The sequence below is a fragment of the Homalodisca vitripennis genome, chromosome 2 (genome assembly GCF_021130785.1).
Source record: "Homalodisca vitripennis isolate AUS2020 chromosome 2, UT_GWSS_2.1, whole genome shotgun sequence".
In the NCBI taxonomy this organism is placed as follows: domain Eukaryota; kingdom Metazoa; phylum Arthropoda; class Insecta; order Hemiptera; family Cicadellidae; genus Homalodisca; species Homalodisca vitripennis.
This window is the reverse complement of record NC_060208.1, coordinates 67,690,339-67,704,227: the sequence shown is the minus strand read 5'-3', so window position 1 is coordinate 67,704,227 and position 13,889 is coordinate 67,690,339. Positions and strand designations below refer to the sequence as shown.

The 13,889-nt window shown below is 33.5% G+C and overlaps 1 protein-coding gene across 3 annotated transcripts in view; it reads right to left on the bottom strand.

Annotated features, from left to right (window-relative positions):
* The window catches only part of LOC124354087 (DEAD-box ATP-dependent RNA helicase 20-like), a 53,685-nt gene that overhangs the window by 2,135 nt on the left and 37,661 nt on the right, over positions 1–13,889 (bottom strand). Inside the window, exons 10-13 of one of the 3 annotated variants that reach the window (XR_006921656.1) lie at positions 10,834–10,893; positions 10,624–10,724; positions 7,456–7,587; positions 4,303–4,435 (exon numbers count right to left, since the gene is read on the bottom strand). Coding sequence is in view for 1 of the 3 variants with exons in the window: in XM_046804291.1 (XP_046660247.1) it covers positions 4,193–4,435; positions 10,834–10,893 (303 nt within the window). In the remaining 2 variants the exon portion in view is untranslated. Of the gene's footprint in view, positions 1–4,192; positions 4,436–7,455; positions 7,588–10,623; positions 10,725–10,833; positions 10,894–13,889 lie in introns of those variants that run through there. The other 2 variants (XR_006921657.1, XM_046804291.1) reach the window with 2 other exon arrangements.

Sequence of the window (13,889 nt, the reverse complement as noted above, 5' to 3'; positions counted from 1 at the left end):
TTCTTGATATGATGCAGAAAAAAAAAGTTATAAATAAATAAGTGATTTTTTTCACTAAAACATATTTTAAGCGGAAGATTATATTAAAATACTCACTTATTTCATATGTAATGATGTTATGGCTCATACCTGAACTTGCCATAGTATATTAACCCTTTGGACGCCAACGTCCGGTTGATCGGACCGGCGAGGTCCGGGCGAAAAACGCCAACGTCCGATTGATCAGCCGTTCGAGAAAAAAAATCTTTTAAAAGTTATTTTTAACTTGAAAAGTCTGTCTAAACTGTTTAGGACTATTTTAGAAGTAAATAAGACTATATGTAATCAATTTCGTTCAGCTTAGTGTCCACCCATTGTGTTTCCCTAAACACACATGTTAGAAGTGACGGGGACAAATGTATATATTTTGTAAATAATTATTTTGTTGACAAAGTATTCTCTTACTTTTTTTTGAAGAAAATCTATGATATAGACTTATAGTATTGAGAAGAGGCTCTCATTTTAATACTATGTAAGTATGTACAAACGTATTTCCTACTGTAAAATTAATTCTAGTTATAGTACATTTTTTCTAATATCAACACTAATTAAAAGTATTTTTGTGAAACTATTTTTCAACTTTCAGTTCTGAATTTTTGTGAACAGTCTTAGATATAATATCTGTAACGAATAAAAATATCACTGATAAGTAAAAATATTTTTTTTTTTACCGATATTTTGGCCTGAAGTGAAAGTTTTATGTAAACAAATGTTTTGGTTAGGCATTACCTCATCATAATTAATCTAGTTCCATTCTAAATGCTATTTATAATAACATTATTCGATAGCGCATATAATTTCCTACAAATAAAAAAATAAACATTCAATTAACATAAATACTAAGGACAATACAGAGCAAAGCGTAATAGGCTACAAAAACGTCAAAACAGGGCTGGCGGTTTTGGCTAGTACAGTTGGTTCGGGCGCTAGTGTGATGGGTAGGGCGGCAGCCTTGGGCGTTGGCGTCCAAAGGGTTAAAATATAACTGTTTATCAAAATGTTTAGTATTTTATTCACATTGCTTTCCCATCTTAGAATAGTTAGTTAACATTTACTGGAAAATGCAAGATATAATTTTAATTTGATAAAACCTGAGCCTGTAAATCTCTTTTAATATTTTTCTCTACTGTCTAATAAAGAACATATTATTCATTAACTTAATCTACATAATTAAGTACATTATGCATAAACATAATTGTTAAAAAATACAAAAATGATTAAAACAAACTTTTAAATTTTAATATTTTGGGGTTTAGCAGGACAGCACCTGTCCTACTGATAATGAGTGGCCAAGTCGTACACCGGACAGCATACTAGGGTAGCCAATTAGCACCTGCTATTCTGCGCTGTTGTGTTCTTTATTCATTTATTCAGTAGCTAATTAACCTTTTTTTATTTCAATTTTCACTGTTCGCTTAATATTCTCTAAAAAAACACACTGGAAATTGAAATATTTTTGGATAACAAAAACACATTTTTAGTTGCAATATTTTTGATTTGGTATAAATAACTTCCAGCTGTAATTATTAAAATATGCTAACTAAAAAAATTGGCTCATTATTTCCTAATTCAAATAGTAAAGCAAACTTAAGAAATAGTTGGTAAAAATGTAATTCTGTGTTTATTTTAAAACAGTACATAACGAATTTTCACAGATGTGCTCAAAATATTGGTTAATTTAGTTTTTAACAGGAAAACATCCCAGAATTCCAACTCAATATTATCTATCAAATTTATGGCTCTTTCACGGTTTTCACAGCAGCTGTAATAATAATTTTACGGCGGAGTAGTTTATATAAACAACTTTACCACTAAAGAAACAAAAAATATAGTGTTTGGGGGGGGGGGTACAAATTTGAGATGCTGACACGACTCAGATATGGTAGAATGGTCTAATTTTTAAAAACTTTCCCTTGTTTTACTAACAATGTTCTAAAAAATAAGAATTAAATTTAAGTCTCAGCTTAAACAAGCATGACAGTATGTGCTCAATGGTATGGTTTGCTAAATAATGAATATAAAAGAGTATAGTATTTGCCGCTTCCGTACTATAAGGTGACGCAGAAGAGATGAAAGAATAGTAAGGTAATAGGTAAGACAGTTTCATCTACTGCTACTGTATTCAGAGCTTAGAGAAGATACCAGAATTGTTTAAGATTATTACCATGTCTTAAAGATCATTCAATGAACAAGTGTGGAATATTAACTTTGATTCTACAATAAAGGCCTACACTCTACTACTATCGTAGTGTAAACCGTTCAGTGTTAAAGTCACACATTTTTAACATTAAGACAAAGTGCCAAGTCCTGGGCCACTTAACGTGCTTGTGGTGCTTTTTGGCACAAGGCACTGAATTAGGCCACAAGTATGAAAGCACCAATGATAATCTATTGTTTGCAACTCTACAAGTCCAACAGGCGGGCAGTTGGTGATTTGTGGATGTTAAGAGTGCAAAGCACTGTGTTTGGAGTTTCATTGGGTTTTGTGGTCCATATTGAATCAAATGAAGCGGTTCACACAAGCGAGTGCGAGCTAGCTGACGGCAGCATGCAGGCACGATGTTTTTGAACAACCACCACCATTAGAATAGAATAGAATAATTTATTGGCCACAAGATATTTCACACAAATACATAGGCAGGTCAGTATAATTTATAATTGTACTTCACTAGTTAACCCTCTCCCGGTCACAAGCCATGAATCGCCACGCACTGTTCCGAGCCACTGAAGGTCAAACGCCACGAATCGCCACGATCTACATTACCAACTGTGTCCGTCTGGTGCTGCCTCCCATCGGCATTAATTTGAACTATTACAGATTCTAGCCTATACGGAGTCCTACTTCTTAGTATTGAAACCATTACAACGAATTATTATCTATTATTTTGGCAGTAGTTGAGTGGTAAATATGGCTGATTTTAGGTGTTCGCTTCGCAACAGTGAGATTGATCGGGAGGTGTGTAGTAATAGTGATATTAGTGATGTTAGTGATGCATCAAGTGTTGGTGATTTGAATGATGTTGACGATAATATATTACTGACTGAACAAAGTGATTCGGAGAGTGCGGGTGAGTCAAACGATGTTGCTGACCTTGAGCCGGGCGAGCCGACGACTAGTTGTCGCCGACAAACATGCGGCCGTGTGCCCTCTCCCTGGTCTCGCACAATAACTTACACAGAACCAAATTTATTTTACAGTGATTTTGGGCCATCTCACACTTTGCCTGTTGGTTCTGATGTCGTAGAATATTTTATAGGCCGCTGAGCGCTCACCGTAACGCGCCGCCACGAATTAATAGGTCTCGTTCTGCCGTGAGCGCCTGAAACTAATGTGACCGGGAGAGGGTTAAAGAAGTCACTGTCAGTCCATTTACTCAATAAAAACTCACTTATTGAATAAAATGCATTATTTAACAAGAAATTATATAATTTTGATTTAAAAGAACAGTCTTTTAATTTTTTCATTTCCATAGGCAATTTATTCATAAATCTAGATGCAATGTGCAGAGGGTTTTTTTCACTTTTGCTAAGTCTATGTGGAGGTAAATTTATTAAATGGCTATTTCTTGTATTGTATGAGTGGATTTCATTTCTGAGCATGATTCTGTCTTCATTTTTTCTAAGATACAACAAGCATTGCATTATATACAGACAAGGTAGAGTGAGAATCCTGAGCTGTACAAAAATATCCCTACAGTGATCAAGCCTACCAGCTCCGGCAATGATACGGATAGCTTTTTTCTGTAATATAAATACCTCTTCGGCATGGGAGGCTCAATTACTAGATCACAGCTATCAGCTGCAAGCCCTGGTGACATAGTGGTATGTGGGAGCATTGGACAATTTATGACGAGCAAGTACAATATACAAGGATATTGTGCCTTGCTCTCCACCTCCCTAGGTAACTGTAATCTGTTACCTTGTGTAGCAGAGTTGCTGGAATCTGCAACTTCTCAGCTACTTATCAGAAAATCAAGTCTAAATTTATATACATTTGAGGTTTAAGTTCTAGGGAGGTGGAGAGCAAGGCACAATATCCTTGTTTAGTAAACATTCTCTCCTCAACAAATATCAAACACCGTTCTAAAAGTACAATATGCCGCTGATCTCTTGAAATCTACATCTCACCTGTAGATCTGACACTAGTACTCACCGCCCTTGCCGAATGCACCACTCCTCGCCATCTCTGCCAACTGGTACAGCATCCCGCTGACCTCCTGCCCTGCCTCCTGTAGCACACTGATGAGGTCAGATGCCTGCTTTGCGTTACTCGGTGTGAAGAAAGTATAAGAGGTACCGGTCTTGCTTGACCGACCTGTACGCCCGATCCGGTGTACGTAGTCCTCCGATGACTGTGGGTAGTCGTAATTGATCACAAACTTCACGTCGTCCACGTCTATATGAATAATACAACAGTGTGAAATTTATCTCAGTTAACTCTGACTACACTACTTAGAGATTAGATTATATATTTAAGTACAGTAGTATGTAATTTAAACAGTTGTAAAAACATAATAATATTTTAGATCTTAAAATTTGTTTAAGACATAATTTAAAGAAAGAAAGCATTAAAATAAATAATATTTATATTGATCTAATGCAAGCTTAATAATATTGAAGACATTAGTTTGTATCAGTATGGTCTGAATAACAATTTATAAATAAAAACTAATACTATGCCTGTATATTATATATAAGTCCTACTTAACCAATTGAAAACAGACCGCACGAATCACACTTTTTGGTCTGGTAAATTTATGAGATGCTGTACAATTACATGTGGATTATCATCAGCCAAGTAAATACAATTTCCTCTATTAGTTAATCATCAATTTTAAATATTACCTAATTTAACAAATAAATTATTGCAAAACATTTTATTTGTTAACACTCACTTTGAAGCAATTTACACAAGCCCTGTCTGAAGTATGTTCATTTAATGCATGCAAAAACCTTGGATATATTGTTTCCGCTGTTGTTTGTAACATTATATGAACAACTTTATAAATACTTGTAACACAATATCATTATCTAAGGTATATCCTTTGAGATGTTTAAAGGTTCAGATAAACCAGATAAACTTTGATTCTAAGTTCGTGCAGCTGCCTGTTTACATTTTTGACGTGACAACGTCTTAAATTAGGTTGCGGCTCGGAGTCACTCATGAAAAAGTGTAATGCCCGGTAACGTTACGATGCCCGTCCAGTGGGTCCGCCGCACGGGATCCGCACGGGATAAAGCAGATAACTGTGGGTCCGCCGCACGGGATAAAGCAGATAACTGTGGGTCCGCAACACGGGATAAAGCAGATAACTATGTTTATTCGTGAAAATGTGGAGTGCTTAGATTCGTCATTTACAACAACTACAACAATAAAGGTAAATAATTGTACACTGATATTTCATTATCGTAAACTATGATTGATTGATTAATTGTTAGATTGACATAAAAGTTGAGAAACTGAGTTTATAGGTTATGTCATACTATTGACAAATGTTGATAGTGTTAAGTAAATTATTAGTTTAAATCACTCTGCAATCAATCGTAATTCAGTCGATTGAGAAGAAACAGCGCGTATTGCTAGTTAAACATTTAAAATAACAAATTATAACCTCTAACCTGTCATAACAGTGCGACCAAACAAACGAACTAAACCGACCAATCACCAAGCGCGAAGTTAGAATTTAACTGTGTTTAGCAAGAATTTCAAATTCCAATTTTAGTAAATGTTTTATTCAACTTTACCATTTACAATAACAAATTTTAATTAATTTCAAATTATGTACAATGTTTTAGTAAACAAAATATATTTCTATAGTTAAAATTTGTGCAATTCTTATTTTCATTCAATTCCTTGTTCCTATTGTGCAATTTAATAATATTCATATCAATAAATATTCTACCGAGAAAAAGACGTTGTCACGTAAAATCTTCGCCCGTAAAACCGACTTTACAGGCAACCATAACTTTTAACCTATCCTTGCCATTCAGATTTTTCACAAAATAATGCAATTGTTAATCTTGTTGCTGACCGTGTCCCAAGTTTCATTTGCTAATGTTTTTGGGTCTCTTGTAGAGTACAGTAACTCTTCAGTACTGCATTCTAATAAAGGTTTTAATTATTATACTAGGAAAGTTCTACAGTAATAAGAGTTTTAGTTTCTTTAGTATTTTAAAAAGTATACCTTTTTTGCACACCTTGTAGTTAAAAATGTGTACATTATTTAAAACTTCAAAACAATTTTAGAATATTTAAAACTGTTAATTTATTTTTTTAAAGTATTCTGAAATAGTTTTTAATTAGGGTTTAGGTCAAGCAGTACATTTGGTCTCTAAAAGTTCAATCTATACAAATTGGCAGCTTATATTAATTCTTATATCCAATGCTGACTGCATGAGTTTTACTATTCTAACTAGGTAAAGGAATTTCAACAAAGCTATTTTCAACAAGGTCACGTTTCAAGTTAAATCGCTGCCATTTTGTATGGATTGAACAGTTTGAGGTCAGATTTGTGGCATTGTGTTCTCATAATAGAATTTGATGTATTACTCGACACAAGTTCTTATTAAAAATTTTCTTCTTATTCCTTGTGGGCTGTCTACTGAAATCATGAAATAATAAGATATTTAGATGAAAAGTAGATATTCATGTATAGTACTGATGTGTAAAGGTTTAAATGCTTTATCTGGTTAAAAAAGTACAAAGCTGTTTCCATACAACCCGACTTGGTATTATGCTAGCATTATACCGACCGACTATGCTAGCATTATTTTGTAAAATTCAATTTTTATATTCATGTTGGAAATTTAAATACAATAAAGTTTTATTAATGAATATGCACTCAATACAAATAGCCCACTTCGTAATGTAATTAGCTTTTTTTGTATTACATTTTACTTTCACCATGGTTCTTACACATATTAATAAAATGTGTAATTTTTAAAACCTTTAACACTAAATTTAGTGAGTTAAAAACAATGACCAAGAATAAAAACATTTTAAAATGTTGTTTTACATTAAAATTTGCAGGAAAACATAGATGTTTCATAAGAAATTTTAAACTTGGCTTAAAAATACCATATAGGTATGTAGAGACCGAATTTATAAATTCTAGAATACTTTAAAGTTTTACTACAAAGTAGGGGTAAAGTCCCTATTTAAACTTTGCTGTATTAGTTATTTATGAGATACCAATAGTGGTATATATAATGGAAATCCTGCATATAGCAATGTAAACTTTGGTATCATAGTGTTTATTTTCTGAAGGATTTAGTGAACTTCTGGAAATAGACTATAAGTGGCATGCACACAAGGTATTTTTACAAGAATCTATCTGTATTAATATTTAACATTCTGGTATTCAAATTATAGTATAAAAAGTGCCTACTCATAATTTACAAGCAAATCCAACGTACCTGGAGTGTTCCAACGCTGGGGGAATATGGCAGTGGCCAGTGTCGTGACGTGGTGCCGAGGAGATATAAAGCTAACAGTAAGATCCTAGGCCTAGTGTACAACGACAGAGGCACCGAGTGCACTGAGTGCCTCTGAAAGCACACAACCAGACTGACACTGTTGATGCCCCACAACACAATTCTGTCCAACAGCCCAAGCATTCTCTGCGGTGCGGCCGCCCCAACACACCCATCAGCCATTAACACTAGGGCTGGGCATCGGATACCACTTTTTATTTAACCACTCACATTATATTTTGAGGACCCCATTTTATTCTGGTACACAATGTTTTCTTACTTGCTGATATTTTTCTTCAGCGTAATGTTTGGGTTGCCTGATTATTTAAATTTATTTTGGCCGAGAGAGTACCCAATCTATGTTCTGCAATAACTCATCATATGATTTTAAGATACATCACATTTTAGGTACCACAATAATTTTTGGGTTACTGAGCTATCCCAACAATCTTATTTTATACAAAACAAAAAAACATTACTATTCCCAGCCCTAGTACAGACACAATTTGTACACCCACAGAGAATGAAGATTATTCCCTCTTTATCAATGGTATAATTTTGTCTATTCTACAAGAATTTGTGGCACAAGGTCACACACTTTGCCATGTTAGCCCTCTACAAAATAAATGGGCAAGAACCTACAACTAATAGAGGTTCTTGCATGTGGATGTGTAAGCAATATTAAAATCCACCAAACATTTGAATTCTCTGAATCACAAAGTTAAGAATGCAAATGTACAAAAAATAGTAGTTTCTTCTTCTCATTATAAAGCATCCTCAAATTTTTCTGCCCCTATTAGTTAGATTTTGTTGTAGTTCATCGACAAAGTTCAGTGCTGGGAATAATTAAAATTATTTATTACATTATCTACTACAACTATTACATAATTTTGTTTTAACTATTAAAAGAACATGTGACTTCATTATATGATATTGGTTACAAGAAAAAGTTTTCATCCAAAAAGTACAGTGAATTCAGTCCCCTATTCTCTGTGGTACTGTACTTAAGTTTGCATTAGACATATTTGCTCAGGAAATGTGTTGAGGCTACCCATCATATCTACAGTAATACACAAACTGTGGAATGCAAAGTAAGGTTATACTACCTAAAAATGTATTCTTAAAATTTAAAAAAAGACTCTTGATATAATATTTTACCCATCATCTGCTCACTGTAAAGACATAACTTATGGACTAGACAGAAAATAAGTATAAAACCATGCACACACATCCACAACAAATTTCTGTTAACCTATATAGCTTGCACTTACAATTAAAAATAGAATCATTATTCATTCATTCAATCATATCGTAGAGCCACAGTTTAGTTATGACGTATATTTATTTCTTCTTGAACAATAACTGAATGCTAGGCTTTGCTGGACATTTTGCCACCCTTTGTTCATTGCTACAAAGATCTAGTATAAGTGTGGGTGTCTACATTAACTCTTAATCTGATCTGAATCTCCCGTTGAACTGAAAGAGAGGCTCAAATTACTGAAGTGCGAGATACAGCCTCTCGCTATGAAAATTTCCATCTACAATAGATACAAACAGGGCTTACTCGTTCCGAAAGCCATCTTATACAGTTTCAGTTCACACACAAATGTTGTTTTTGGTGAGATACATAAAACTTTTGATTTTTATTTGAAGACTCATCTCTATACTGCACCAAAAGTTGTTTCTTTCAATGTTGTTCTGTATATACAACAAAATTGGATCTTTAAATGGAGTCCTCTGTTTAACACAAGTTGTAGAATTCTTTCCCAGTGAAGTCCATTCTTTATTGCCTAAAAGTCTTAAGTTTGGTGAAGTTTGCCTTTTTGTTATAGGAAAGTGGACACCTGAAATACCTTAAAAGTTTCATAATATTTCTTAAAGACTTTATAGAAGATTCTAGTTTATTTTTAACACTGGAATCAAATGGGAAACACTAGTGCTCATCTAGCCCTACATTTCATACATTAACATTGACCTTTTATGCACTAAAAGTTAGACGCAATATTAAGCCATTTGAACCTGAGTACAGGATTAACCTTACTGTCAAAAAAGGAAACAGAAATACCTTATGTCACTTGTCTATACCCAATCTAATAAACAAAATAATTTAAAGATAAAAAAATGTAATGTAATATACAGTACTCTTTCTGTTCTTGGTGAAGATATTAAATTTAGTTGAAAAAGAAATTTGACTACAAGTAAAAGAAATTGATAATTTTTCTAATATGAAAAATTCAGCCAATAGTTGTACTTGTTCATATTACACAAGAATTTTACTAATTTAAATTTTGAATACCTTAAGCTTTGTATAATTGAAATAATAACCTTCTAATATAAAACAAACGCTATAGTCCTGTTATAATTACTAGACGAGTAAGCCCCATAACATATCTATATAGTTTATGATGATTGACATAGTCACACATTGCTTTAAATTTATTACTTCTTCCCAAACAAATGAACTGTGCACCTTTATATCCTACTTTGAGGTTTTCTCTGTAAACTACTCCATTGACTACCCTTCATCCTATCTATTGAAGAGCCTTCAATGCAAGACAGCCACTCATTTTTATGGTGGCTTATTGTGTTGATCACCTTGCACAATGTCCTGAAATAAATTAAATAATGAGGATACCTAAAGCCAGTTATTATTACTTGATTCTTTATGTTTAGTAAACGGACTAGAACATAACCAATTTGTTTACAGGCAACAATGGGTTTCAAATGGGTTTATGAGAAAAATGCTCTAATTTATTTGAAAATAAAATAAAACATTAAAAGGGTCAATAAGAACTATTTTTAACTAATTTATGATATTTAAAGATACTTGGAAGGTTTTCAATGACCAATACAGCAGTTTATAAAACAAACACAACCAATATATGTAGAACATTGCTTGTGATCACAGTCACAGCTAATGAATTAACTCAGTTGTTATATTTGAAAAACCTTCTGGTATCTATCACAGCTCTCCCACTTTCCCTTTGTTTCACGTCCCTTGTCAACCTTGCTGGCACAAACACAAATGGTATTTGGGTACTCTTTCAAGAGAACACTTCACACCATGAAAAACTACCCTAAGTATGAAGCATTTCAAAGCAGGCAAAGTACCTCTGATGAGGCGTCGCCGAGCACAGTTCATCGTAAGGAAGTCTAACGCCCGCTCTCTTCCAGTTCTCAAGTCCAAGACGCATGCACCCCAAGTAGACACCCTGGGCATCAAGTTATCAGTCAGGCGTGGTTGCTCCCGCTAGTTATTGTAACAGTTACCGTTACGTGGTAACGGCTACTGCAGTAAGCTAATACCAACATTCTACTTACCAAGCCCTCTTGCTGCTACGTCTGTTGCAACCAGAATGTTAGTCCTTCCTGACCGAAAATCTGAAAATGATTCAAAATAAATATTTGGCTCAACTAAACAATCAAATGTGCTAACTCAATTTGAAGCAACTATCTTATCTATTTAACGTCCTGGAACACTATTTGCTAGCAAAAACTCCACTGACAACTTCATAATTAAATTTAGTTTCTAGTGTATGCAGACCTAGGATTAATCACAGCTTAACCTCAGTCACTTGAAGCTCACAACTGAGTTAGAATACAAATTGTAAACTTTGTCAGAAACATTTATTAAATCCCACAAGTATTTGAAATGTAGGAAGTCAAGTGGACAATCTGGTAACATAGCTAAAAGTTAATTCTTACTGAAGAGAAACTAATAAACAAAACATCATTTCAATTGTTAAAATAGTCTGCATATTTTTGTTTATCAGTTGTCGATCCATATTGGAGATTAGTACCAAAGAGGAATGGAAATGCCTGAGCCCATATGAGGAGTGCTTAGTTTATGTGAGAGCTGTCATCAACTTACTACTAGTGGTAGACAGTACAGTTGGACATTAATATTTGAAGACAATACCAAACCATGGGTCGCGTAAAGGCCTTCACTGAGCTTGCACGCAAAATTTAAAGTCTGTAGATTATTTTATTCTCAAGATGTCCTGTGTACACATAAGACAGACAAGCATGATTTTATAATACTATAATTTAAATATCATACTCAGTATGATTGCAGAAAATAAATATTTGCTTTTTTTGGTAGACAATAAAGAAAATTTGACAGCGAAGTCATTGTCTATGAAGAAATTAAGCATTATGAAAAATGTAGTCTTCAGGTGATATCTTCCATGAGATATCTTGCCACATGATACATTAATATCTTTGTAAATTAAGTTATGCTTCATAGCATTGTTTAAATAATTCAATGGGCTAGGGAGGATACTACAATGCAAGAGTGTGCTGAAATCAAATCTTTACTGAAATTTAAATCTGATGGCTGAAATCAATACTTTTCTGTATGAATAAGCTACGAGGGTTGTTTGAAAAGTTTCAAACCTAACAAAGATACAAGACATTTTTTCTGAACACTTTTTTATTTCCCAAGATAGTCTCCTTGCAACGCTATATACTTCTCCCAGCGATGTTCCTATCTCTGTAACCCCTCCATATTATACTCAGCATTTTTCTGTCTTCACCTTTGTCCTCTGAGCGCAATTTTTAGATTTTTTAGGAATAAAATTAAGTTGCTTGGGGCTAGATTTGGTGATTAAGGCGGATGGTCAAGCAGTTCAAACTGTAATTCGTGGATTTTCACCATGCCAACCATTGATGTGTAAAACAAGATTTTGTTTTTCTGCAAATGTGGCTGTTTTCCTCAAGTTCTGCCTTCAGCTTGTCAAGTAATGAACATAATATGCACCTGTAATTATTTTTCCTTTTTGAAGATCATTGTTAAAATAACTACATAACTACCCCAAAAAACAATCGTCATCACTTTCCCCAACAGAAAAAAACAGTTTTTACTTTTTTTGAAGCAGGTTTCTCCTTTGCAGTCTACGATGTGAAATGTATTTTTGTTTCGGCCGTGTTATCCAAGTTTTATCAACAGTAATTAATTGGCGCCAAAACTAGGATTTATTTTGCTTAACCCTTTCCGGGCCAGGCATATTGCCGCCATAGATCGCATCTGAAAAGTGCCAGGCGGCAAAATATTGCAGTCGGTGATATACGCGAAAAGCGCCAATACATAGTCTCCTTGATATTCGTTGTTTTCTTAAATAAATACGACTTCAAATGATTAAAGTTTTATTTTTTTTTATTCCCTGGTATATTTGTAGATAATTAATATGAATATAATTTTTATTTTGGAGGTCTATGCATTTTTATTTCGTAATTGTCACGTGACATTATCAGCTGACTCGATCTATTGTTGTTAATTCTTTATGCTTTAGTGTAACCGTACTATTGTATGCTGGATTCTTCTTAATTATTTTATTTTGTGGTTGTAAATATTAGTAGTTTTAGTTGTTACGTGCTCAGCTATTGTGTGTAGTAGTTACAATGACTGACAATTTGGGATCTCATGGGAGTGAAATAATTGTAAGTAGCACATTTGTAAATAGAAAAAGTGTAAATCAATTTCAAATAAAATTGTGTAAATATTTCTTGGTAAATGGTGTTTTTTAACTGTATTTAAACTGTTTATGGATCCTACAATCATCTGTTTACCGGTACATCCATAACGTGAATATTTATTTCAAGTTTCTTGCAATGTAAGAGTCAGTTGCTTTAACACTTATAAATGTTGCAAAGTACAATTATGCGTATTTATACAAAATGTGTCATAACAAATTTATTTATGAGAGAAATAACAGAAAATTTTGTATGGTTGTTCCTTTCTAAATATACAATATAATAAAATAAAAAATTTGTATGTTATCTGTTAAAACATTATTTTTAAAATTTTAAATTACTTAAAACTACATCTACTGTATGTGAAAAAATTTTGCAACATCTCATATTTGGTCCTGGCTCTGAAAGGGTTAAGCTGCACCAAAAGAGAGTTGGAAATGTTCATTTAAACAAGTTTTTGGTCTAACATGAGCAAATGCAGCACACAATGATAGCTTTCTCATGAGTAAATGTTGATTTAATATGTGACAAAGAAGTTCTTTTGACATGTTCATAACCTCTGCTGTCGCTCGCACCATTTGGTGAACCTTAGTAATGTTTTCGTTGGTATTTGCAGTTTTTGGACGTCCCAAACATTCATCATCTTCCAAACTTTTACGGTCACATTAAAATTCAGCAGTACAAAATTTTAATGTGGTAAATGATGGTGCAGAGTCTCCATACAAAGAATCCAACTCACTTTGATTTGCAAAGGTGCATTGCCTTTGAAAAACAAATATTAAATGACAGCTCTATACTCAATTTTGTCCATAAAAAAACTCACATCAACTTACTTGATTTTGTTTTTTACGTCATACATAAAAAGTGCACGTCTAAAATGGCTGAAACTTTGGTGAGTAACCATC